The 27,133-nt window shown below is 33.3% G+C and overlaps 1 protein-coding gene across 3 annotated transcripts in view; it reads right to left on the bottom strand.

The window, feature by feature from the left end:
- The window catches only part of Unc-13-4a (BAI1 associated protein 3), a 77,708-nt gene that overhangs the window by 11,567 nt on the left and 39,008 nt on the right, over positions 1 to 27,133 (bottom strand). For all 3 annotated transcript variants that reach the window (XM_071699022.1, XM_071699032.1, XM_071699042.1), the window contains exons 4-16: positions 8,239 to 8,410; positions 6,029 to 6,196; positions 5,827 to 5,893; positions 5,249 to 5,438; positions 3,186 to 3,329; positions 3,019 to 3,063; positions 2,691 to 2,847; positions 2,140 to 2,343; positions 1,592 to 1,750; positions 1,328 to 1,497; positions 1,037 to 1,144; positions 642 to 791; positions 169 to 220 (exon numbers count right to left, since the gene is read on the bottom strand). In XM_071699022.1, coding sequence (XP_071555123.1) covers positions 169 to 220; positions 642 to 791; positions 1,037 to 1,144; positions 1,328 to 1,497; positions 1,592 to 1,750; positions 2,140 to 2,343; positions 2,691 to 2,847; positions 3,019 to 3,063; positions 3,186 to 3,329; positions 5,249 to 5,438; positions 5,827 to 5,893; positions 6,029 to 6,196; positions 8,239 to 8,410 — 1,786 coding nt within the window. The remainder of the gene's footprint in view (positions 1 to 168; positions 221 to 641; positions 792 to 1,036; positions 1,145 to 1,327; positions 1,498 to 1,591; positions 1,751 to 2,139; positions 2,344 to 2,690; positions 2,848 to 3,018; positions 3,064 to 3,185; positions 3,330 to 5,248; positions 5,439 to 5,826; positions 5,894 to 6,028; positions 6,197 to 8,238; positions 8,411 to 27,133) is intronic.

The following is a 27,133-nucleotide window of genomic DNA, read 5'->3' as shown; positions in this document are numbered from 1 at the left end:
ACATAGCACATCCAGCTCGACGACACAGTGAATAAAAAATAATGATGTGTTATGTGACAGTGTGTCTTTGACGCGATATTGTTGCAAAATCACAAGTAAAAATCTATTTATATAAATATTTTTTAATAATTTATTCACGAGAAACGTTTCTATCATTTGCATTCTTACCAGTTTTTCCAGTTGCTTGTAAACTGCTGAGAAATATGGCACACCATTCGTGCTAAAACATATAGGATTAATGTGTCACAATTCGGCAAATCTTTTGTTATATTAAGATAATAAATTTCCTAAGCACTGTGAACTCTGAGAAAACATTGTTAATTACAAAACATTGCTAAATATATTACCAAAGATATAAATTAGAATAGAAAAAATGACTAAGCGACTTATGCCCATTTCTACCAATGTAGATTAACTTTAATCTTGGTTTAACTGACTTTCTATCTTTTTCTAACTTTTACAACTAGGAAAAGATGACAGGTAAGTTAAACCAAGATTAAAATTAACCTGCGTTGATAGAAATGGACATTAGTACTTTTGTATTTACTGATAGAGAAAATTCCTTGCATTGATTATTTCTTATACTTTTTCTTATATATATCTTTATATTGCTTACTAAAGCAGATTTCAGAAAAACTTACCCTTCAAAGAGACAATTGTAATATAAAAGCCCCTGTTCTAGATCGACTAGTAATGCAGTTACTAAGTTCGTAAAATCTTGTAAAACTCGATCGATGTCTTGATCAGGTTCTTGATCATAGCACATTGTCTGTTGTCTGGTATCTTCGTACCTGCAAAATTAAAATTAAGCTTAAATAAAAGTTGCATTATATGTTTCTATAATATATCGATTGGCCTCATATTGCTTTCGAGTTTTACTCTTTTATAATTCTATTATTATTATCTTCTTGCCATAATTATTTTAATATTTATAATTAATTTACAAATACAAATGTTTGCATAAGAAAACAAAATAAAAAATAAATTTTATTTGAAAAGATATTTTATTGGTTTATTACAAAACACCTCTACTTACCATTCCAGAGTTCCTTTTCTAAGAGCGGTAATGATTTCACCACGAATTTCCTTATTAAAAGGACAGCAAGTTCGGAAAGCCTTCATATTTGAGAGAAGCCCCAAACATCTGCAGTAACATTAATTGTTATCGTATAATATAATTTTATATGTTAATTACATTTTAAAGTTAAACAAAACCTTTATATTTATTCATCTGATTTATCATGATTAAGTTTTTATTGTTTACAAATTGTAAAGTTTACAATAATATATATATATGTAACAAACGATTTTATTATAATAAAAATACCTAAGCAAATAATCCAGCTTCGATATAGTCGGCCTATACAGAGGTGGATACAGTACCCGATGTTGTCTAACTTTTTTCAAAGACACTTCCAAGAAATCATTGAAGGAATCCGCTAGACACTGTTCTGCGTCGCGCGATAGAGTTTCAGTATGCCATCGATTGTCAAGTTCCTAAGTTTGAAATAGTTTAAGTTTATAATTGTTATTTAATAGTTTCATCAGTGTAAGATGGCAAAATGTAAGTTGCTCCGATGACTAAAGTTACCTGCAGAAGACGATGAAGCATCCGTGGGTCGACGGCGGGCTGCCGGGAACTTGCCACCCATCTTATCAAAGCCTGCTGCAACTCGGTGACATCACCTTGCACCGCGTGTTGATGTAAGATTGTCAGCGCGGTTTGCGGCAGTTCTCCAATAAAGTCTTCCTGAAAACCGCAAGTGCGTATAAAGTCACATGTCTGATTAGTGATTCCTAGAGAGATAATCAATACATTGTAAAACGCTTCATAATTTTTATGCACGTGTCAGTATAATTTAACATTTTGAATATCGGGAGAAAATATAAAATTTACAAACTTATCTATTTATTTATCTATTTTTTTTTTTAAGAAACACTTTATGATGGCAGTTTAAAATTTTATAACAACATGCATTATGTAACATGCAACACACAATTTCGTCTTGTATATCTAATAAATGGACTATACCATACTATGGGCAAATTTACGTTGCTACTGTGTTCAATATATGATGTAACATCTTTCGCGTTGAGTCTAACGTGGGTTTCATTAAATGTTATGAGGGTTATGCGTACCCCTTGTTTGTTCATTTCATGATTAAGGAAAATTGTATACAGCCTTTCCTGTTGCCTCAGCTCGCCCCAATTATCCTCTTCTGACGTTCCGCGGTCCTCTCTTGTCGACAGCCATAATTTCAGCCGGATTCTACCTTGAATGTTACTCCTTTGTGTCCGCGCTTCAAGTTTATACCATTGATCCACTCCAGTGCTCGGAATCTCCTACAGAAAGATAATATGTTATTAAACAATATTCTAGAATTTTATTTTCAACGCATAATTCTCTTGTCACAAAATAGTAATTATTACATTATTCCGATTAAAATATATAACTCAAAACAGATTCTATACAATCATTTAACACAAATAAATATTGGTTCAAAACCATCAAGATCTTTTCAAGATGATGTTGAAAACTTAATAAACATCTTCAGCCAGTTTTTAGATTTTAAATACTATTTAAAGAGTTTATTATTTTTTCAAATTAATCAACGTACTAGAGATTTCTATTGCATTTACAGAGTATTAAGCTAGTTCAATAATAAATCCATTGTGAATTAAACAATTACCACTAGAGGGATGTTTACACAACCTAGGAAGTCATCCTGACTACCGGATCTAGCACTTTGCGCGATTTGCTTGAAAAATCGCCCGAGCCCTTTGACACCTCGTACTTCGTTGAGTTTGATAACCGCGTCAAACACCGAAGACTCGTCATCATGGTCCCTGAAATCATCAGTGCAAGTCTTGCAAAGCTTGGTTCGATTTTGGAAAACTTCACATATTCACATAGAAATTTCAATCATCTCCTTGCAATTATTATAAACTTTGTACAATTTTTAAGGTATTATATCGGTAATCTAATAGAAAGTTATTATGCGTATAGTGCAAACTCACCATATGTCCAAATGGAGAATGTCCGTGTTGACGTCGTCAATGTCGCTGAAACAGGAATCGGTCTACGGTTATGTACGAGTACACGGATTTGCAATAGTTAAATTAATAAAGGATCGCCATTGCGAGAGCCAATTACGAGGGGATTAGGCCCCAAAGTTTTCGCTTACAAACGGAACTTCTCGTTCCAACGCGGACTCAAAGTATGCGGCTTCACCGAGGTAGCTCGTATAAACTTCGCGGGTAGAGCACCGCTCAGAGACTCGCGGTGTTCCCGCCTGCTGTGCTCCTTGCGCTTAAATGAAAGCCTGAAACTGATTTTGAATGAACAATTTAATAACAATTTAGTAACGTACTCGCCAACATTCCAACAATTCGTTCTAACATCCAATCATTTAATAATCTCCGATCACTAAATTTTGTTGTTTTACTTTTTCAGCAAACTTACCTCTTCCGTCTATAGAGACGGAAGTCTCTAGAGACCTAGTACTATATAATTAATAGTAGTAAATTAAAAAAAAAACTTAAACGAGATAAATGATAAAGTACAACCTTACAATCTAATATCTGCATCTTTGAAGTTTATATCCTGATTTATGGCTCAATTTCGTTCGAAGATAGCTTCGCACTTTCTATAAATCTTTCTTTCTTATAAAATAAACTTTAAACTACATTGGAATTATTTTACAGTTGTCTTGTATCAATTGCAGAGTACACGAATCTATATTTTATCCACATCCGCATTGTAACACAATAATCTTGGAAATTGGAATTTTGTTGCTAATTAGCAAATTGTGTTGCTGTTAGGAGATTATAGAGTCTCAAGTTTTCCTCACAAGGCTTCCAGATCTTCTATGCCAATGTGCAGCATTACATCCGCTCTCGCAGAATCCGGATGGAATTTCACGCGGTTAACGAAGGGCATACATAGCGTACAACACCTCGTAGACGACGCGCGTCTCGTTGCAGCTGGTGACGCACTGTTCGCTCTCGTTGCCGCTGCATTAATCACTTTACTTATACCACCAGGTGGCGAACGGAACAATATGGGAAGATACACAGCAAAATGGGCTTGCTCTCTCAATGCTCTTGCCCGTTCTCCATCCGGAGAACGATGCTCACCCGCTCGCAGAACTTGCTGTATCCGGCGTGTGTCCATTGTACATCGCGTCGTATTGTCGCAAATGTCGTCGGAGTTAGAGTACGGTAAATGCAACATGTCATCGCGGATTCGTAATATTCTAGATTGGCATGTCCTGATTTCTTAGCCATAATCTTCTGTCATTCCAAAAATATAGTAACGATTACAGTGCTTTAGACGTTCTTTGTTAGAAGATGCATAAATCTAGGACACCGCGCGATGATACTATTAATCTATGTAAGATTCATATTTATGCATAAATTTATAACGATACCAACATATAGCGTATATCTATATAAGTTCATTTATAGCGTATCTATAGATCCATATGTTCGCACAGATATAATTCGCAAACTCACAGATTCTTTTTTAAAAGTTAGAGACTGAATAAAATCGTTTCAAGCATAATCACATTATCTATTTTTTAATAATAAATATTAAAAAAATTCAAGGTTTTACGGAATTATAAGGAATCATGAAACAATATTTCTTAATTTACTTAATGTAAGCGATTCAGCCTTTCAGTTGAGCATTACTTTCTATGATATTAATTTCTATTTTCGAGTGTACATTTATCTTCAGTTGCATGCCGTCAATTTATCATACCGCTGATAACGTTAGATATGGCGCAATTTTTTATAATAAACGATATTTTCGAGAGAGTATTTCGACAATCGCATCATTAATATCAATCATTAATATCGACCAATAATACATAACGATTTCTCAGAGCAGAAGATAATTCGAATTAAAGGGGAAAGTTCAATTCTACGTCTACAGTATTGACATATTTACGAGAAATAAAAAATAGAACTTCCATAGCCGTGGGCAGTAATTTTATTTCGAACGATTAACACAATATCTGTCACCAGAGACTAGACTAAAAAATCTCCTGGATATATATAATCCTAAACTAGACGTGACAAGATTTGCTCACATCATCTAGTATTTCTTATTATAATAATTAATTGCCAAACAAAAACTGCAGAAATTATAACAGCATTTTTACAAAACGTTTACGTATTCTCGTATTTATACGGCACGAGAATTTAATTAATCATTTCTTCCGTGTACTTTCACACGTCAACTTACCTGTGATGCTTTCGAAGTTTCTCATGATGGGAGTTTTCGATCTCACCGCCGTCAGAAAGGGCGCGAATTGCTTGCCTCGGGGATGCCGGGGGTGTATGCGGCGAATGCGCCGTTAAATTCGTTTGTGGGCTTAATGGTGCACCTGCGTTACCGGGTTGTATTCCCAGCATGCAGTAAGGATCGCTGAATCCTAAAGAGCATGATAATACTCTTTCAGTAAAAAGAGCTTTGTGTGCAGTCTGTACGTGATTTATTCTGCCAATTATATTCCGCGATATTTTCTGATTAATATTTTAATCGTAAATTTTGTAGCAAATGTGTATCTTCTCGCAACAACAATACCGAGTAAGAAAAATTTTTACTGTAGCGTTTAAATTTTTTCGTATATAACTAAGTTTTAGCTGAGTTAAAATTTTATTAAGGTAAAGTTCTAACGTCTTTAAAGCTAACCATGGAATATGGTTTCGTTATTTGTTTGCTGCCGAGCTTAGTTCCGAGAGGAAAGTCAGTATTTTCACTCGCGTGTAACTCGAAAGTTAACGCGCAGCTCGGAATGCAACAGAATTGACTGAACCTACCGTTGACGTCCTTTGCCTCGAGTCCATCGGCTTCGATCACCACCACGCTTAGCACGACAATAGGTGGCTGCAACAGTAAATAAGTTTCATTTCATCTAATTTTACTGCGGCACAAATAATGGTACTTCGACGATACATTTTTGTGGAAGAGCAGTTGGCAATATCGGCAGTGTTTGAGAAGAAAGTTAATAAACGAATATACCTTTTCTTCCGAGGCAATATTGAGATATCGCCGATGCTGATCCTGCGGGACTCCAAAGGCTTCTTGGGCGTATCGATACAAGTCTTCCTTGTAATGCGCGTATTGTCCTGTACTGGCGCCCACAGTGTTCGCAATCGTGTAAAGAACTTCTATGTACAATTGCTCCATCTAGAAAATACATCCCAATTTTTTGGTGATATTTCAGATAATAAATTGCTTTGCCATTTTATTGCACAATTACTATTATTAGAAGAAATTTATCTAGCGAAATTATGAAAAACAATAATGTTAAACAATATCAAAATGCTGTAAGTTCTTTCAGAAATAATATATGGAAAATTGTGTTTCAAGACGATTAAAGATTTCCTTTGTCTAGTTAAATGATCGTGTTTCTCTGCTCCTTTTTGCAGAAATTTAAAGCAATACGATATTCATTTTACGAAGAAGAATACAAACTCATTTTACAAGAGATAGGATATACATCCAAGAGGCATCGCGCTCTCGTAACTTGTCCAATATCGTGCCGTTTAATTCGAGAAAGTAAAATGAAAATGCACCCTTCGTTAAGATAGTAAAAAATTATTAAGTTTTTAAGAAAATATTAACAAATAGATCTATAAAAAATTTTTGGAAAATATGTTTGTCAGTAAAACTATCACATTATATATTTTTATTCTATATTCACATTTTTACTATAATTAATTAGTATTTAAAGAAGCTTAAAATAATTTATAAATAATTCTTGCAAAAAAAGTCCAATAATGTTGATGGAACAGATTTTCTGTTCCATATCATTTCTCGATGTGTGTGTGTGTCACGAGGAATATTCCCTCTCCTTTCTTATTAACAAAAGCGACAACACCGGGTTTTCGCCAATTAATCTCTTTTGAAGCATATAATACGTAGCAACCTTTACGCTACATCGTAAGTGGGACAGACAATGAACATGAAAATTAAAAAGAGTCGGAAACGGCAGGAATATTGTATCCAAGGAGAACGGAAGAGAAGGGTGTGTTAAAATGATGAGCAGAGCTTGACACGAGAACTTCGTCGAAAACTCGCGAGCTCTCATGGAAACGCTATTTACTTAAAAGTGTTTTTCCGCTTGGATATTTATTTTACGAGAGAGTCGAGAGCTTGCAGCACGACAGTGCGAAAAATTGTGCGGATATCTAGATTATTTAGCGACCCGCCGGGAGAGAAATACACATATTTCACTGAAGATAACGGATAAGTTTACAATGGCTAAATTCGTAACACATCCACAAATCCAGAAACATATAGATCTATAAATTCATAAGGATCCATAGATCCGTACATTTACAAATATATATAATATTTATAACTTATTAGAATTTATATATTTTCAGAGCGCGATAAAGAGACAAGTTTTCGTGTAACTATCAAATAATCTTTATTAACAATGGAAAACTGTTCATATTTAACATTGCACTTAATATTACGTCTCCGTATAAGTTTAAATTAATAATTATTTCTCTGCAAAGATATAATTAATAATTATATCTCTATGCGAGAATCTCTCTGCAAATTGTTGCAAATTGAATTTTGTTCGATAACGTATTTTCTATCAATTTTATTAAATAGGTAGTTACGCGATTTAGTAAGTAACGATTAAGGAATTACAGAGCGATTGGATTTAAAATCGAAGTTCCGAGATTTGAAATCGGAACGTCGAGTTGGAAATAGTCGGGCTTTATTCATCCGCGCATTACAGTCGGTAAATCGAAACGACGACGACGTACCTACTCCCATTACGGGTTTTTCTACCTGTTAGTTCGATCGGCGAACGAGCGCGCCCGTCTGACTCGCGCGGCTCGACAGACTTTATCTACTTAGAATAATACTTCAAACGGAACCGACGTAACTACTCGTCCACATGCAAGGCCCGTTGCAACCAGAGTGACGTGTGTTAAATGTAACGGCGTAAGCCGCACGCGATTCAGTCGTAGCGCGAAAATGTAAAAAATTGGTCGTCACTTGTTTAATAACAACGTCAAAAATGTTGTCAGAATTTATAAAATAGTAAACAGTAACAAACAAAAAATATTATAGGTTTCAGAAATTGACACGAGAAACGGTTTAAAAAATGAAAAGTTACGTCAAATTTTGATAAAATAAATAAAACTTGTGTATGTACTACGTAGAAAATAAGTAAAAATTGTTGCATATGACGAAACGATCTCTTTTACCTCTTTTTTGCTAAGCCGATATGGCTGCGAAGTAAAACTCGAATTTCTGGACGGCGGTGGCGGTTCCTTCGCTCTTGCTTCCACTTCCTGAAGAACAACGAGTCTCCGATTCTCTTGTTTCCAAGATAACGCGGTGAAACTTTCGAAAAAGGATCCATCTGTTTCTTGAACACTATAATTAAGAGACGATTCAATTAAGTAAATTAATAATTTGTTCTTGTATTGTGTTGCAATATAAAAATGGTTTGTTTAAAATAACAAATAGAGAAGTTGTGTAATAAAAGAACATAATAAATGTTCAATCATGTAATATTGTAATAAATGTAATATACTATGTAATAAAACTACTATTGTAATTAATGATGTGTGTGTTTCCAAATTTATTACCTATGACGAGAGGCTTTTAATTTAAACAAACATTTTAATGATAAATAAACCTAAATATCAACTTTATGTTAATAATATTAAATATTAGTAGATATTAATAAAGCAAACGCACTTATAGTATTTATTTAATGCACTTATTTTAATACATTTAATACATTTAATGCACTTGTAGTATTTATGCACTTGTAGTATTTATATTAAAAAAACGTGGAAATTTTTCTCTAACAATAAGCAAATTCAGATTTGATTTTGTTTTTGATTGGTTATTTCAATATATATATATTTATATAAAGAATATTTCTAAATAAACAGATAACTATTGAGAGTGAGCTATTAATTAACTAATTACTTTTATCATTGCATATATGCAATGATAAAAGTAATTAGTTAATTAATAGCTCACCCTCAATAGTATACGTAATACGCATTTGTGGCAGCTGAATGTATGTATGCTTTATTCAGTGCAAGCACTGCAAGCAAATCAAGAGAAAAATGTATCGTAATGTATCAATGCATATTGTGCAATTTGCATTCGTAAATAAAACTGTATTTCCGTACTTCGTGCAGTCGCTTATTAGCCTGGCGATTTTTTCACTGTCGCGTGTACATCAAGTTTCGCAATCTCGCGAAACTATCGATCGCTATCGATGCTCTCTCTCTCTCTCTCTCTCTCTCTCTCTCTCTCTCTCTCTCTCTCTCTCTCTCTCTCTCTCTCTCTCTCTCTCTCTTTCTCTCTCTGGTGCATTGGAATTTTAACACGACGTATGCACGTTTGAGTGCAAAATAACAAGCATGCATGTAGGATTTTTTCTAGTATTAAGTTTGATATCTCATATAACTATTTATTCATCCACCGATTATATTTCATCATCTGTTATTCGTCGTAAGTAATATTTATTCTCTGTCTAATTTATGAATGTTCATATATGTACAACAAATGTCTCAATTTAATATAAAATTGTAATTTGTTATAACAAAATTATGAAAATTCAAACGTAAATCTTGTTCACAGATTTACTTATTACTTATAATTTCTTAAATAAACTTATGTGTATATTACACATATGTTTATTATTATGCTATATTTATCAGCGATAATTTTATAAGCATTGACATATTCCGATAATATTCCAAGGATTAGGTAGAAAAATAGTGTAATAACTTTTGACGTCATTTTGGCTACTAGCAATTCATGTCTTTCTGAGAAGGCTTTTGCCGAGAAATAGCTTTTTCTCGTTAACGCGAGCTCGATTATTGGAATCAGGATGGGCAGCCACGAAAACACGACACTAACGGAGAGAGGTTGTTAAGCAACGTGATGGCGCAAACCTATAATTGTTCCAAGATGATAGGGATCTTAGTTGCCTCGATAGGTATCGCAGGTCGCAAGGAACATTCGATGCACGGTCGCTCGAATTAAACTTGCAACACACGGAGTGCGCTTTGTTACTGACTTCCTCGCACGCTGTCTTGCAAGATGTAGAGCAGAGAACAAACAGGCTCTCTGCATAATTTGTTACTTGAGACAAAATATAACACGATTGCTAGAAACATTCAGTCTAGAAACGTTGGAGCACGTTACAATTTTTATTTTAACATATTTTCTTTCTCCTTAATTTCTCTTGGCTTACAATAATAAAAATTTTTTTATAGATTTTGTTTTTCGATTCCGCCGTACTAAAAGAAATTCAAATCGTCGTAAAGATATCGAGTAAAAAATTCTTGTAAAATCTTTATTTGCCATTTGCAAGATAGCACGCGAGAAAAACCATAATGAGAAACACTTCGTGCATAAAGTATAGTTTAGAATTGAAACTGTGTGTCATTTACATAATGCACGGCATTAACGATGTTCCCTTTTACGGCTCGCATAATTCGTGAATCGTCGTATTAATAACTGAAGCGACTTTCGTATTTTACATTTTAATGATGTCTTTATGATCAAAAGCGACGACGTTATGGACCGGTTCTCTCGTTAATTTAATTTTTAATTAAATAAGTGATTCCGCGGTGCATTTAGATGACTCGCTCTGCGTTGCGGCTTAATTACGACGTGAAAAAGTATGCAATTTTATTTCCATTTCTGTAATTATTATGCCGAGACGTGAGGAAGGATTACGTAATTCGTATAACATGCGAGTGAAGCCCAGTATAATTCGATTACTCTCAGTTCTACAAATATTTCTCTCACAAGTCACACGTGCGTGTAATCTCAATCGGTAAGCAAATGTACGCATCAATAAATGCATGCCTATTCGATTCCCACTAATTGGAAGCAACCGCGTGGGATTTCCCTGAAATTTAATATTTATGCAATATAATACTTAATTTAGGTTAAAATTACTCTTTATCCTGTAATAACAACTTCATCTTAGAATAAAGTTAAATAAAGACTGTATTAGTTTTTGTATTTTCTTTGAATTAAATAAAGTTACTACTTCCAATTGACTTCTCTACAGCAACAATTAAATAAACAATTATAATTTATACAGACAATTTTAAAACTACAATGGTTTATATAGCGCTAAACTAACTTTATAAATATTAAATTTATATTAGAGCAAAGTTTAGTTGGTATCAAGTGATAATCTCATGTTTCATTGCTTCCTTTTGTTTCCAATATTCGATAATTCTAATTGACACCTCGACATTATGACAATCTTTCAATAGGAGTGATGTATCTAATGTAATTGAGAGAGATGTATATGTATAATGATTCATCATCTCTAATTTGGATTAACATCGACTGCCATGTGATTAACATCTCTATTTGTTCTACATAAAACTTGTGTTTTTGCAGCCTTTGTAAATTTTCTTTCTTTAAATTTCTTTTGCCGTCAGAAATATAAGGTCAAGGTAAAGTGGCGGGTGCGGTAGCTAAATCGGGGGCGCAAAGGCATGTCGCCGGAAAGAGACAATAATGCTGTCAACGTGGCTTTTTACAAGAGACCGGGTAAACGGACGTGAAAAGAGTTGTTCGAGGAGGAAAAAAATGCTGCGGAGGAACACAACCAGCCGTGGGCATCCTCGTAATGGAAACCGAAAGCGCACCGACGACATTCTTCTCATCGTCATTCTAACGTCGAGTGCATGTTCGCCACGCTGTGAATTGTAATTTGATCAGCGTCGACTTCCCGTCTTTCGGGCTTCCTCAGCACTCAACTTTCAAAGACCCGTTTTATAAATTACAATCCTTCAATTAGGAAGGAAATGTAAGCAATTTTCCTAATTTTCTATTATTACATTTTTCTGAACCTCTATTTATTTATTGTTAAATTTTATATTTCTGTTCTTTTTTATTTCTAGAAAGATTAATATGATCTATAATTTATTACTCTATTAATATTTATATAATTATTATATCTATATAATTGCCAGTTTTATTCATCTCTTTTACTTTTTTAATCTCTGCGTAAAAAAAAACAATTTAAAGTGTTAGAACTTAGAACCTTTTATTTAACAGCTAATGCAAATACTTGTTTTTTTCACGTCTTCTTTTTTTCTTTGTCGTCAAAATAAATTCACATAAGAAATCGTACGGTAAATTAGACTTTACGTGTCTCATGATATTAACAAGATTGTACCTGATTACCGACTCGTTACTTGTTTAATTGTTATTTAATAATTTCTCTTCGTTGCCTGTTGTAAAATTACGTTCCTTTGTCGTTTTCTTGAGGTCAACTACGCGGCGATAAGAAGGCTGAAACTGAAACGATAAGATTCTTAACAGCACAAGGGATGCTATATTTAAAATAAAATAGATTGCACGAACATTTCTGTATATCATCAGCTATAATTTACTGGTCCCGAGAGCAATAAAGTAGTCATATGTGACCCGGTTCATTATACATATACTATGTTAAGTAATCTTATAAATAGCTTATAATTTCGCAAAACTATAAAATAAAAACTTTTCAAGATATAAGTTAGTGAAGTGATATTTTTTAGAATTAGTTAAGACAGATTATACAATATAATATAAGAAATTAATAAATTGATTACATACTTAATACGTAAATTATGTACTTTTTAGCAAGCGTTAAATTGATAAATATAAATAGCACAAAGCACAAATATATCTTTTTAAATTAATATAAGTGAAATTAAAATCAAGCAGTGTTTAAAATACATTTTATAACTTATCAATGTAGATCAATTTGCATACGTAGATTAACTTGTCCATATAACATTCATTTATACGAAAAAAGTACATTTAAAAAGGACATTTATTTAAATATGCGCATTAAGCGAAAGCATTAATTTTGAAGCTGTATTCTCTTTCACCTTAGCACCTCTATTATACTAAATCAGGATTTTCTTATAATGAATCCACGCGAAGGTATGGCACTACGATAGCAGAATATCTACTTGATATCGTAAGGCGTTGAAATAGTCCGCTTAGGAAAGATCTTCTATCCCTCAGGATTCACCTCTTAAGAGAGCGTGAATATTTCACATCCTCTCTCTCTCTCTTTCTACAGGGATTCTCTCAGGGATAAAGCCTCATAATCGTACGCTCAAACAAAATGCGTTGTTCCTCGGTATCTTTATCGTTGGTTCGTTTTTATTCAAATCTTAGGATTTGCGGGAGTAAATTGTGCGCGTGTTGTTTTCTTAAAAAAATTAAAATTTTCAAGTTGTTTTTAAATCTAACATCTTAAAATACGTCAATAATGAAAGTGTCTCTGATGATAATTTTAATTTCACTTTCGTCTCTTCGGAGTTCGGTCAATACAGAAAAATCCACGCATTAAAAACAATGGCGAGTTCAAATAATTGGAATCTATCGCAAAGTTGAGTAGGCGATATCGTCCTCTTGAGCGAAAGGTGGCTGGTGATTACTCGTTCCGTTTACTTTCATCAAGAATTCGCATAGTAATGGAATTAATCAGATTGAAATATAATTGCAAAATTTTCAAACTTTCATTACGCGTTCACAGTTTTAGAAATCTACAAATTTTTAATTTTATGGATTTGAAAAATCACGAGGAAAATTTCATTATCAGAAAAAAGTTTCATTATCAGAGACGTTTATCGAGATAATTATAAATAAAAATAATTATTAATTGAAAATAGAATAAAGACAATTATTTTGTTTGCAGCTCTCAGATGCATAATATTCTTTGGATTCCGTAGATTGCGATGATACTTAGTAGTTGGAGGTACGGCAGATTATAGATGGGATGTGCCCAAGGCATACAACAATCTTTCACACCTCTTAATGCAGTCTTGACCTTGTCCGTGCCGAGTCGGACCCACTGACGAGAGAGGAAATAAGTGGGCACATGTCCTCGTTATAGTGGACGGTCAGCCCCGATATCGTATTTCAGGAGCGCGCCTTCTCGTCCAGAGCTTGTTAAGCGCGCCCCACTGCGCTAATTTATACAAAGCAGTAGGGCCGTATATTCCGACAGATACGGTATTAATAAACGGCCCCTGCGTATCTCGTGTGGCCATCGGGGGCGGTTTTAAGCTCCTGACGTGCATGTGTGCCTTTCGCCATGGATGACGTTCCTCGATGTCGTGGGCGGCTCGGGAATCGGGTTTAATCCTGGCTCTGTCTCTTTTGTCCTTCAAATTAGCTCTCGTTTCGATCGTCGCAAAAAGTATTTTCAATGATTCTCCAGACGAATTAGTCGTTGGGCATAAACGTTAAAAATTAACTTTCAGTTTTGCAAAAATTAATTTAATTTTACAATCTCTGAGAACATCTGGAAAACAGAACGGAGAATGAAAAGAGCTGATGATCACTGCAATAAAGGTGATTGTATGCGAAACAAGTGCTTGTAATCTGCATGCATTTTTTTTATATTTTTTTTACGAGAAACGTAATTTTTACCTCTCACGAAGTAATAAATAAACATGGAGCAATAATGGATAGAAAAGTGAACCGGCGCGGCGTAGAAACGTGATGCTCGGCAGATCTTTTGTTAAGTAATTAGCAGCCTGTGGGGAAATAAATTAACTCTCAGCAAACCATTTTCGCAAAGTGTTACGCCAACGCTTGCTGCAAAGTTTTCTAGGATAATTATGTCTCCATAACAACGCAATTCAATTCTTGCAATCTTTCGCGGATTATCGAAAAAATAAAATATTATCGTTTCATATCCACGTATCGTATTATTCGACGAGTTAACATGGATCGTTTCAGAATAATAAAACAGACATTGGATTACCCTGTAGCGCGTGGACGGTAAAAAAAAGCACACAGAAAACTGCACGAGCTGGCAACTAGAAATATAACTGGAACGTGCGAGTTCTTGATTTCTGCTTGATTGTTTAACGCAAACATTTACGTTTTGCCGGTAAAATGTGAAACAGATATACCTCTGTCCAAAGCATTTACATCCGCACTATATTTGATTTATATAAGTGTTTTGCATTTTATAATATATTTTATGTCACGTTCTCATAACGCTTACAATATTTATTTTATTACAGATGTATAGATTTATACATTTACAGTATTTTAATACTTATTTTAATTATACATTTACATACAAAGGAACTTAAGGAACTATTAACAAAGTACTAGCTTTAGAAAATTTTCAAGCACCTGCATGTATTACATGCATATCTTAATAGTAAATATCTACTAGGATCTTTTTCTTTTCATGGGATTGTATTCTCAAAATCGATAAGTCTGTGCTAGCAACAAGCAGCCAGTGTTAGGTGGCTGATATTCCGTTTCTCTGAATAGTGCTCTTCCTTTAATCCAAAGTCTTTTATGGCATCTAAGACGTAGATCGTTATTGAGATATTCATGAAAGAGCTCTCTCTCTCTCTTGAGAAAAAAGCATATAGCGTGAGTAAGATTAAAAGCTGCAATTGCATCTTCTGCACCATAATTCTCTCGAGAATTCAACTGCCGATGATTCAACTCATCTCAAGGTTGCAACTAAATTATAAAGAGAAATTGTACATTGAATCTTTCATCTCAATGTTGTTAATTTTGGGAAAATTTTTTATAATTTGTGTACAATGTACTTTTTATTTTTAATTCTAATACCGTTATTAATTTATATATAATAAAAATACATTAATATAAAGATTATATAATTATATAAATTAATTGTTATAATCTTTTACTGTATAAGTAATTTGGGAAGCTAATGAAGATTATAATTATTTTCAAAATGTTTTTAGAATCTTTCTTATAATTTTCATAATTAATATGCGTAATAAAAAAATTTATTTTACTTTACATGTTTTACTTTACATAATGATAAAGAATAATCTGTTCAAATAATATCTTTTCTTTTTAATAAAAAAAAAACGCTAGATATAAAAAGGCAATTTGTTAGAACTAAATTGAACAACTTTTCTTCGACAAGATAGAAGGGAGTTAAAGGAAAAAAAACTTGGATTGTGATTGACCCTCTGCACACCGAAAGCTTTATCGCGTATTTCCATCTAGCAGCGCTACAGGGCTTCCTGGAATTCTATTAATAGAACTACTCAACGGGGGCTCCTTTTCTGCTTCTGTCAAAGACAAAATCTTCGATACCGCATCTTCTTCACCCTCAACGTGTCTTATTCCAGTCGCCTCTTCTCTCATTTCTACCGAACCCTCCCGATTGATCGATCTAATATCCGCCCTTGCACCTGCCCGCACTTCCTCTTTGTGCGAGTCCCAATTTTTCCGCCCTTCGTTCGGCCTTGGAGAGAAAAAAAAGAAGAGGAATTTCACGCGACCACGACTACAAGTTTACCCTCATTGAGATATTAAAAGTATCTTGGGGGACCTCGATCGTTCCACCTGGACAACTTCTGGGAATCGAAGCAGGCTGTTGCGGTGGAACTTCGCACGCGACTTTTTATCAAGACTAACTACTTATCCCGCCGGGGGATCAGAAGTTTGGAAGTTTTATTCTGAAATCGTGAAATAAACTTTTTTTCAGTGTCGGAATAAAAATGAAATTTGTTTCCTTACCGATATAATGTACAATTTTATCAGCGACGACCTGGTGACGATTGAGATAACGTGGATGATCTAGTTTATTCCAAAAATAGCTTAAGAACATTATCGTAAGGATTGGGATATCACTTGTGTGATAAGACTATTTCGTATTCATGAGTAAAAATAAAAAGTTTAAAATTCTAAAATGCAAGCATTAATAAAATTAAAAATCTCTTGGTTAAGTGTTTTAAGCTATAATTGTTCAGGAACATTTGATTTCAAGAACTTCACAATTTCAAAGCGTAAGAACATACCATTATAATAAATATTGACAAGTTGAAGATATATAAAGTGTTTCTCGAAGTGATACACACGTGGACGCTAAATCGACGATTTGCAATAAAATCACAAAGAGGGTGCTTCAAAGTACCTATATTTACATAAATATGTCGTTACGAAAGGATCTTTTTATCGAACAACACCTCTTCACGACTCCCTGAAGAGAAATTTACACGAATTAAGTAATATATTGTGATACCATCAATAGAGGATATTTTCTTGACAGAATTCTATCTCGAAGATGGAAATTTATTCGGAACTAACACGAGAGGATTCAGGAGGTCGAAGGGTCACGTATCTCGGACGTTGCCTTTTATACAGATCCTTTTATCTCGACGACCGGACGTGTTGCTATATTTCTTAAGACCGTCCTCGTACACGTTCTATTACCTCCATTAGGGTAGCTACATTCTCGTTTCCATTCCCGCGAGGTGGACCGCCGGTGGTCGACATCGATCAGGGCACTGTGTGTATCACGTCGATGAACAATGACGACGATATGGCATCGTGATCGTGTTCATATCGGCGCCGGGCCATTCGCGTCCCGCGGTGAAAGCCATACGATCGGCTCTGCTAATGTAACTTCTCGCTCGTCATTTGTGTCCGCGGGATGAAATATCGCGTTCGTATCTTCGCACACAAGTTCAACAGCCTAAGCTAGTCTCATTCTCTGCGTATAGTGCGAATAGTTATAATAATATAAATATATAATAAAATGTTATCTTAATTCTTCCAAAAATCTTGAGGATCCAGATATAAACTTTGATGCCACTTTCTAGTTGGAATTTATGTATCTGAATATAAAAGAGACACTTTAAAATATATATCATAAAAATGTATGTAAATTAAAAATTATTTAATTGATAATATAGAAATTAAAACACAAATAGAATCAAAGAAAAAACCGTGTATAAAACGTTCCTTTACTCTATCGAAAAAATTGTAATCATAAAAGGTTTGTAACAAGATTATTACAAATATTATAGAAAATAGAAAAGTATTTAGAATTGTAATTTAGATATTATTCCTTTCATGTCTTTAAAATATTTTAATTTCCTATAATGTCTTATTTTAAATGTAATAGTTAATTTTTACATAGACAATATGGTTGTGAAGATTAAAGAAAACTTTCATTTCAATCTTTTTACTAACTTGCAAATGCACATATACACAAAATGCGTCACAGTCTAGCAATGCTCTTGGATTTATAAAGCGCGAAAAAGTTGTGCTTTCTTACTCGGTGATTTAAAAAAGTCTCACTGTTGCGTTCTGTACATTATTGGATTTTACGAAAGCGCTTCGCGTAAGCACCTGACTATCTTTTATTGGCGTACTAGAGACGGTTTATCATGCTACTTTTGCCGACAAAAGATGCGGTCATAAAAGTAACCGTTCTTACTAGACGTTGTCAGCGTGCTTCGATCGCGTTTTATTTCTATCACACCTATGTCTCTACTTTTATCTTACAATTTCTACTACGGATACTGTAATGCAATGGAGCAGAACATGATGATCTTAAATGTTCTCGTTCCAAGTTATTGATAATGTAACGTGAAATAGAAGAGATTGGAGAACGATCGGTTTTTAATAAAAAATTTTAATACAAAATTACATCTTATTTCCATTTGTTCCGATATAATCAACTAATAAATATTATTGATCATTAAAAATAATTATTCGCTTCATTTTACATTTCTAAAAATGCAAACTCTTAATTTTAATTAAAATAAGTGCAATAATTTTTTACATATTTGCTTGTATTTTGCAGCTCATTAATTAAAAAGTATTACACATTAATTAATCACACATTTTTTCAATAAATTTTACTATATTGACACAACATAAAATCTTGTTTTCAGTTTCTTTTTGAATTTTATATTCAATATATCCATATGTAATAATAAATATTAATATATATTTGTCTAATAAAATCAAGAAAATCACTGAATCTCGGTAAAGTTTTATAAGAATCATACATCAAACAAGTACAGATCTATAAAAAGGGAGAAAAATCATCGTTCGATAATGGCACGGCTATTGCAATAGCCGGCCACGCCGGAGACCTCAGGGATCAAAACTGTGTAAAGGCTCTTGGAGAAAGGCTCCACGTGTAACGCAACGAGCGTGAAGCAGGACGCTGTAAAGTATCATACAAGCAGATGCCGCTCTTTTCTCTCGGATATTTTCCTAGTACGGTACACGCTGCCACTTTTATGCTCTACCACGGTCACAAGCGCGACACTTGTTGACTCTCTTTTGCACGAGGTCGCTCTAAGTGCTTACACAGTCTTACACTACTCCGATCAAGCAATGCAAGCTAGAAGCGTTGCAAGAAAGATTATATTGCAATTGTTAATTTTAACTATAGATAAAGTGATATAAATGCGATTATTAATAAACTAATACAGCACGATATTAGTAGCATTTGATTAGCAAAATCAGATTTTATGAGAAATTCTTAGAATTTTAAACATTTGAGTTATATCATTCTAAAGTTTTAAAATTATAACGTATAAATATGTCATATGTATGATACTCATTTTTGACAGATATTTTAAATCCATAATTTTTTCTTTAGATCTCTAATTCACAAGATTTTTACACTTTGAATTATTTCATTATTTCAATTTACATCATAAATGAAATACTAAGCATTATAAGAGTTCGCGTCTTTTCATTAACAATAGGTAAGTCTATAAGAGAAAATTTAATTAAAATTCAGTTAAAATGAATTTAATTAAAAATATTCACAGACATTATATGTGATTTAATCGCAATTACAGTCACAATCTGCTCGCGTTGTCAAAATACTTTTTTGTCGCTCTTATACCTTTCATCAAAAGATCGTTGAGGACAGTGAGCCGACATCTTATAATCTTAATTACTCGGTGGGGAAATTAGCGCGGAATAAAATTAGTATCTCCGCTAATGCTCTCTGAGAAACTCGACTCACTAAGTTAAGATTCCTGTCTGCCGCAAGATGAGATCGGCTGAACTTACCCTCGGAATGGTTCGCTCAAAGAGAGACCCCGGACGCTTCATAAAGCTTTATTCGCGGTAAATATTTTACGATGGTCGTTGGAAAGTAACGTTTGCATTATGCCGATCGTAATAAGCCTTAATATACAGAACATCTGCAATTTCCCTACCGAATACATCGCGTAGGCTGATATTAACTCTCTATAAAATATGAAGTATATCGTTCATATATCTTATCACAGTTGTTGATGACAAGATAAATTAAGAATGTGCTATTTACTGCATACATATTTATACAGAATCGTCAAATTTTATGAACAAATTTCTACACCGTGATATCTTCAAAACTAAAAAAAGAAAACAAAAACTAATTCACACTCTTAAAATATGAAAAATGGTTTTTATCATTTTAAAGTAAAATTTATGCTAAATACAATTTAATTTTTTACACTTTTAAGGTTTAATTTGTTATAATCCCTTCTTTTTTCATTATTCGCGCTTTGAAATAACGACACATCTTTAAAGAAAAGTTACTTTTGTTCTTAATAAGCGAAAAAATCCTCTTATTCACCAAATCTGATCATTATTGAGCATCCTGTATAAACACGTACGTTTAAGGAGAATTTAACCTATCGTAACGATCTGTAAATAGTGGTGGCCGTCCATTATGTTGCACTTAGGACCGTCGCAACACTCCTTGACAATCTCGAGCACCCTTCATTGGCACGTTGCTGGCAACGTAGTTTCCAACGCTAATCGCCAATAACAGCTTCATCTCTGAAGAGCCTTTTAACAATAATAACTTGACAGATTTTGGATCGCCGTAAAAATTGTTTGAATGAAAAATTGAAATTGTTATTAGTAACACATTTTAATTTTAAATATTATAGATATAGATAGCTCGTAGCATTCTCAATAGATTTTTGAAGACATATGCGTAACTCAGAACGTAACTCAGAAATAATAAGCTGCAAAAACGAGATAAATATAAAATCGATAAGCATTGAGTTTCGTTGATTCTATTCAACGCTAAGCATTACGCGAAACTCTTCGAACGGAGTTAACATCCAGAAATCCGCACCTCAATTTTGAGAATATATTCCCTGGAAATGCATTATGCATCTCGAAACATTATAGAACGCAATTTTCATAATAGCATGAAATAAAGATAAGATTCGCTGATCTCCCAATTGACTTGAAAATTTTGCTTTGGACATTGAATGTGAAGATATCGCGTTGCATTAATTTTAAGTATATTATATATATAGGCTGCGTTCGGGGAGCGCGCTATTAGCGCTATTGCATCATTCTATCTTTATCGCTTATCAGGTATAAAACAAGGATAGAATAAGCAAATAGCGCTAATAGCGCGCTCCCCGAACGCAGCCATAATGTTGCATTTGAGGCGAAAAATATTTAAAAAGAAGACCTTTGAAAAATTTTATAAAAAATTTTCTAAAGAAACCTTTATGAGATAAATCTTATAAAATATTTTATAATTTTATGAGTTTATCGTTATAAAACTGAACGTAATGCAAGAACACCGTAATCATAAAATACTAAGTAAGTTTCTGTAGCGTGCATTAATTATTTTTAAAATATATTTATTAATGGAAGCGTCTCCTTTTTCAATTAGGTACTGCATATTAATTTGTAATATATATCTACTTTATTATTAATGCAAATGAATTTTTGAATAAATGGCTCAGATATACCGCATGCTGCACTTTTTTAAAAAGAAACTGAGATATTTGTGCTCGAATACCGAGATATCTATTTCAATTTTACAGTAAATATGTATATACATGTATAAGTATCTTCCTAAAATGACCTATATTTACTGAAAAGACCGTCTGGGAAGGTAATGAAGTTACAGAACTCATCTTGTTTTCGAGGATCGTAGCGCTCCTCGAAAAACGGATTTCCGTATCGGAGTGTTTTTTGCTGAAATTACTGCAGTTCTACGAGCATCTTTGTCTACATAATGCAGGAGATTATATGTATATAGATGATAAACTCACGATGAAAGCATGGTGGTCAAGTTGGAAACCTTTTCATAAAGTTTTTTATGCGACACCGTTGGTGACCGTGCCATAAAGTTAATTCGTCATTTCAGAATCGCGATAGCTATTTTCGGTCGTCTCCGTACGCCCGTTACGGAGCATTTCCAAGCGTTTTCCACTTTTACGAACGCCCGCCGGCTATTTGCCGTTTTATTTCCCCTTTGTAATTTCATTCGCGACTCTGCTGCGACTTTGCCTCTTTCTATTTACCTTGTCCCGTAGTTATATGACGCGAGTTAAAGAGTGACGTTCACATAAACGAATATCGATCGGAAATTGTGGTGCAGAAAATAAGTGGTGAGTTCATTAAAAGCTTCGACGCATGTTAACGTGCACAGTAGCTTTCTCTCGTAATAGTTCAAGGTTTTTAATACCGATAGTCAATGATTCAAGATCACAATAGTTATTTGAAAATTTGTAGCGTAAGAGAAATTCAACGATTAAATAGCTGATAAACTTATTATAAATCGAAGATGTAAAAATCCGAAGATATAATTTCTGAATATTAATTGAAACTTTGAATATACTTGTAAAATATTTATGAAGTAAATTAAGGAATTTGAAAATAATGTATAAAATTAAAAAGACGAAAAATGAAAACATAGAACAGAGATCCAAAGAACTAAATTTATGTAAGGGAAAATTTTGTAAATTTGATATTTTAAGTATTTAAATTTATCAAATTAAGTCCAACATTTAATACGGAAAGGATCTTTACGGTTTTTCTCGGACTTTTAGTGAGTCGATACCCCCTCTTGACAATGAAGAAAGGTACTAAAACTTTTAATATGTATGGGAACACGTTCCATTTATATCTATCTTCACCTTTCTTGGGCTTTCGACGATTTACGAGCAACCTTTCGAATAATTATGGCCACAACATATCGACAATATTTCTTCGCCTTACCCCGTAAATCCTCATTAGCAACGAAATTTATAACTTTAACATTGCTTGCAACACAGCTTTCTTACAAAACTGTTTCAAGTCTGTATATCTTCAACTAATAAAAAGTTATTAATGATGTTTGAATTAACTTATTATTTCTTAATAAAAATATATCTTTATCGTTGGTTTTTCAAGCTCTTTATCTATTGCAATCGCTCTTTTTCTATATTCTGTTGTTCACTATCTATATTATAAAATATATATATGTTTAAGCTAATATTTCCTTCGCATTTTTTTTCTTATTTTTTCTTAATTATATGATATTTAAATTCTTAAACTTATTTACAAAATTTATTTTTAATTATCTTTTATATATAAAATAAAGGCAAATAAAACCACTTGATAAAAAGGAAAATAGAATTAGAATATTTATCCATGTGCGAGCAACAGTATTTTCATTAAAATATCATGATAAAAGTATCAATTTTAAAGATTTTGTTGCAAGTTTGAAAAATTAGAAAATGGAAGACCGACCACGAATTGACGGTGAAATAGAAAGCACCAATATTGCTTTAGCGATTTGCTAGCTTCAAGATCTTAAAGAACCGTTTGGGAACGAAACTTGTACGATCGCGGCAAAAGCCATCGGGTAGCGATGAACAATGTTTTATCAATAAAGATTCAATAAAAATTCCCTTGAGAACTCTACCCAATTGCTTTGAAGTACAATACGGTAGTACAGTACATACAATACAGTACGAATTGACTCGTGCTGCCAATTCGGACAATGCATTACCAATACGGTTTCTACATGTCAAAATGGAGATAAGTAGGAAACCGAACAACAAAGACATACGTAAAACGAAGTTAAGGAAATGCGGTCATACGAGACTCGATTTCTACATGACAAAATGTGACGGTCTCTTCCAAAGCGTACACGAGAGAAGAATACGTAAAAGCATTCCTCAATAGGTGCTCCTTTGTGGCGTTTACGTTTGTTCGTTCTTAGAATGTTATTGTGTTATTATGTTCGGGATATGTTTGCCGAATATGTATCGTGGCGAACGTTTCTCGCGTAACAAAGAAGGGAAAGACATTTTTTTGCTAAAATATATATCGCACGAATCTAATAAAGTTGTGATATGCGTCATATTATTAAAATTGATATCAGAAAGTGTAATAGACAATTTGCGGAGACAATGATAACTTTAATGCATCACGATTCGCTCGTTGCGTAACATTTAACAAAGTTTAATTAATTGAATGTTATTTACACATTGTCGAAAATTAGTTTCAACGCACGGTAATTTGCCGTTAATACTCTCTATATTGATCACGGATAAAAAGCACTTTACAACCGCTGCTACTCGTATTATGATAATGGAATGCATCAACGAACATCAACGAACATCCCAATATGCTCATTTTGTATTGAAAATATATATAGATGTAAATTTTAATTCATTTTTACACTTTTCATTAAAGAAAATCACACCCCAGGAAAAAAAGATTATATATAATTATATATAATCTTTTTTTCCCGGCACGTGCTCTTGTCTTTCAAAATTATCTCGCAGATTAAAAAGAAATATTATTATTAAATGATAACGTAAACGATTAATTGGCACAGCTAATGCAACATTAATTGAAATGTCAGACTAATCGAATAGTTGACGCAAGAAATTGTCGATTGAGCGAGAGGCACATTGTATCAGCCTACGTACACCTGTGTTCTCGAACGAATCGATAGACATAGACGCACACTCGCGAGCACAATTAGATAAAGCTCAATCTCTAGTAAAGGTGTTTACAAACTTGTTTACGATCGAGTAGCGAATAGAAAAGCGATAAGTAAAAGTTTACGTCTGCAAAAAACACTAACGCACATCGACGCTTTTATACGTCGCTCGCAAAATTTACAATTTTTATTTTTCCTTCAAAATCCTATCGTTTTATCAAAAGACTCTCATGAAACGGTAAAATTGTTGAGTTGTCTCGCTAGAGACAACTCAATTAAATCTTGCTTAGAAAACAAGTTTCTACTGTTGAAATCTTCTTTGCGTATTAAAGACGTGATAAATTTTAAAATTAATACTTAAAAAAATATAATTATGTAAATTTTATTATATCCATTCAATACTTAAAAAAAAAACAGAAAATGTGGATATTATTTAAATGATTTCTAAAAAATTAGAACATTTTTAAGATATAAATTTCTGTTTGTCTGTTTGTTTTTTATTAATATTAATAAAGTAAAAATTTATTCGTTAGAGTCTTAAGAACTTTCAACTTTTAGGTAACTGCAGCAAGAAATAGTTAAATAATTTCTATGATGGAAAGCATACTTTCATATAAATATCTTAAATCACACGATAATTCTTGTAAAATGAGCAAATATATATTTGACTGGGCAGACTGGGTTCTAATAAGAAGTTCGAAAGTTAAAACCTCCCTTCTAAAGTTTAGAACACTTCCATTTGAATTACATCAATTCGAGCTCTGCAAAAAAACTTAATAAGTAAACTTTATTTTCCGTGACCTCCTTTGAGAGAAACAGTCCCTCTTAAGAAAATGTCAGACGTTACCATAGCAGAGAAGAACATTCTCTGCAATAACAAGCAGATTTGTATATCCCTGAGCGCACATTCTCTTTGTAAGCTATCACAGTGATACAATCATTGTAAGGGAAACTATTCTGTGATTCGTGCAACATCCTCCGTTACGCTTGAATTCGCTTAAACTGATTTGTTATTTTTTGTTTGCTTGGATATTTTCAAGTATGCGAATAACTCCGGTAAATTTAGTTCTATTGCAGCTTTTACGAACTAAGAGTTACCGAATAATACTCGGAATAATACTTTCAACTGAAAGGGCAAACCACAAATGTTCTAGAATTTGGAAAAGAATTTAAATATTCAGTAAAAAGCACATGAATCTAGTCAAGATAGAGGGCTTCAACTTCAAATTTGAAAATATTATAATCCAAGCGTTTAAAAACACAAAGGAGAATCTTATTCGTAAAACTCATTTTATGAGTATAAATTTTATGAATTTTTTTACAAATAAAAAATAAAACTTTCTGTTAATTATAAACATTGATACACTTACTTTAATTATTCAATTTCGATCTTGATATCATAATAAAACTTAAAATTTATATTAGATTTATATTAGACATTTATTATATAATATTCTTAAATAGTTTTATTATCAGGAATAAAGATCCTTTTAGTACTTATATGTAATACATCTTGAAAAAAATTTTTTAGTATTTTTACTTATTGAAATTGAGACACAAATGCAATAAATGTCAGATATGAACTTAACATAACAGGATAAGGATCCAAATCTTGTAAAGTAAAATTAATGGAGTGAAGAATATGAAGAATATGAAGACTCTGGAGCCAGCATGGAATACTTCCTGCATACACAATGAAATATGATACTGGCCGCTCACTAAATGATCTCTCTAAGTCGTGGGTTAAATTCCTGTTAAAGAAAGATTAAATGCAAGTAAAGCAGGGTACTAACAGTGGCACATGTTTCTCGTATATCGTGCGTTATAATGCATGTCTCGTACTTCCATATTTCGAAGAAAGTTTCGCAAGGAAGCACGGAATGTTATGTCACCAAAACAGGACTGGTGTCAGCTTTCATTACAAAGTAATGAACTTTCCATTGTTTATTTCCTTCCTTCATGCGGGTTTCTCGTCAACGTCGTCAACGTTGATTAAGTTACACCTGCTGTGTCTAACTTCATTTGCCAGTCTCAAGTGAGATGTCTCTCGCTAGGGGAGACATCGCCATTTTATTTAAAGCGAAGGGTGATTCTCCGTTAGAATAATCCGAGGAGTAACTACTAAGTGATTGAGCCAGTATTTTAATCTGTATACATGAGAGTGATTGTTAGCTTCCAGTGATTTTTACGTGCCAATAAAAATTGTATTTATCTTCAAATAGATAGAAACATAACTTTTAAATAAGTTAAATACTTTTCTTACAATCTATATAGAATAAGATTAAGAAAATTAAAGCATTATTCTTACAATACTTCCTTCTGTAATTATCAGGAAATAAACGTAAAAAGGAAGTCGCGGATATGAACAGATCCTTCTTCATTTTTCCCTGGAAGTAGGTCACTCTAAGGTCTTCGGTTTGTCTCTTTGTCAAGGCGTGTCTGAGTTAAGATTCGCTACTTGTACATGTAAGATATCCCATTGGGAAGGCGTCTCTCTTGTTACGGCAGGACATTTATCACTTCGTGACAGCTTTCAGCTTCATCAAGTATGAAGTTTCACGTGTTACAGATAAGAAATTCGTCAGGTGTTGATGCAACGGAAG

The sequence above is a fragment of the Temnothorax nylanderi genome, unplaced genomic scaffold (genome assembly GCF_030848795.1).
Source record: "Temnothorax nylanderi isolate EJ_2023f unplaced genomic scaffold, tnyl_v1.0 TNYL_tig0002_pilon, whole genome shotgun sequence".
Taxonomy (NCBI): domain Eukaryota; kingdom Metazoa; phylum Arthropoda; class Insecta; order Hymenoptera; family Formicidae; genus Temnothorax; species Temnothorax nylanderi.
This window is presented reverse-complemented; position numbering and strand designations above follow the sequence as displayed.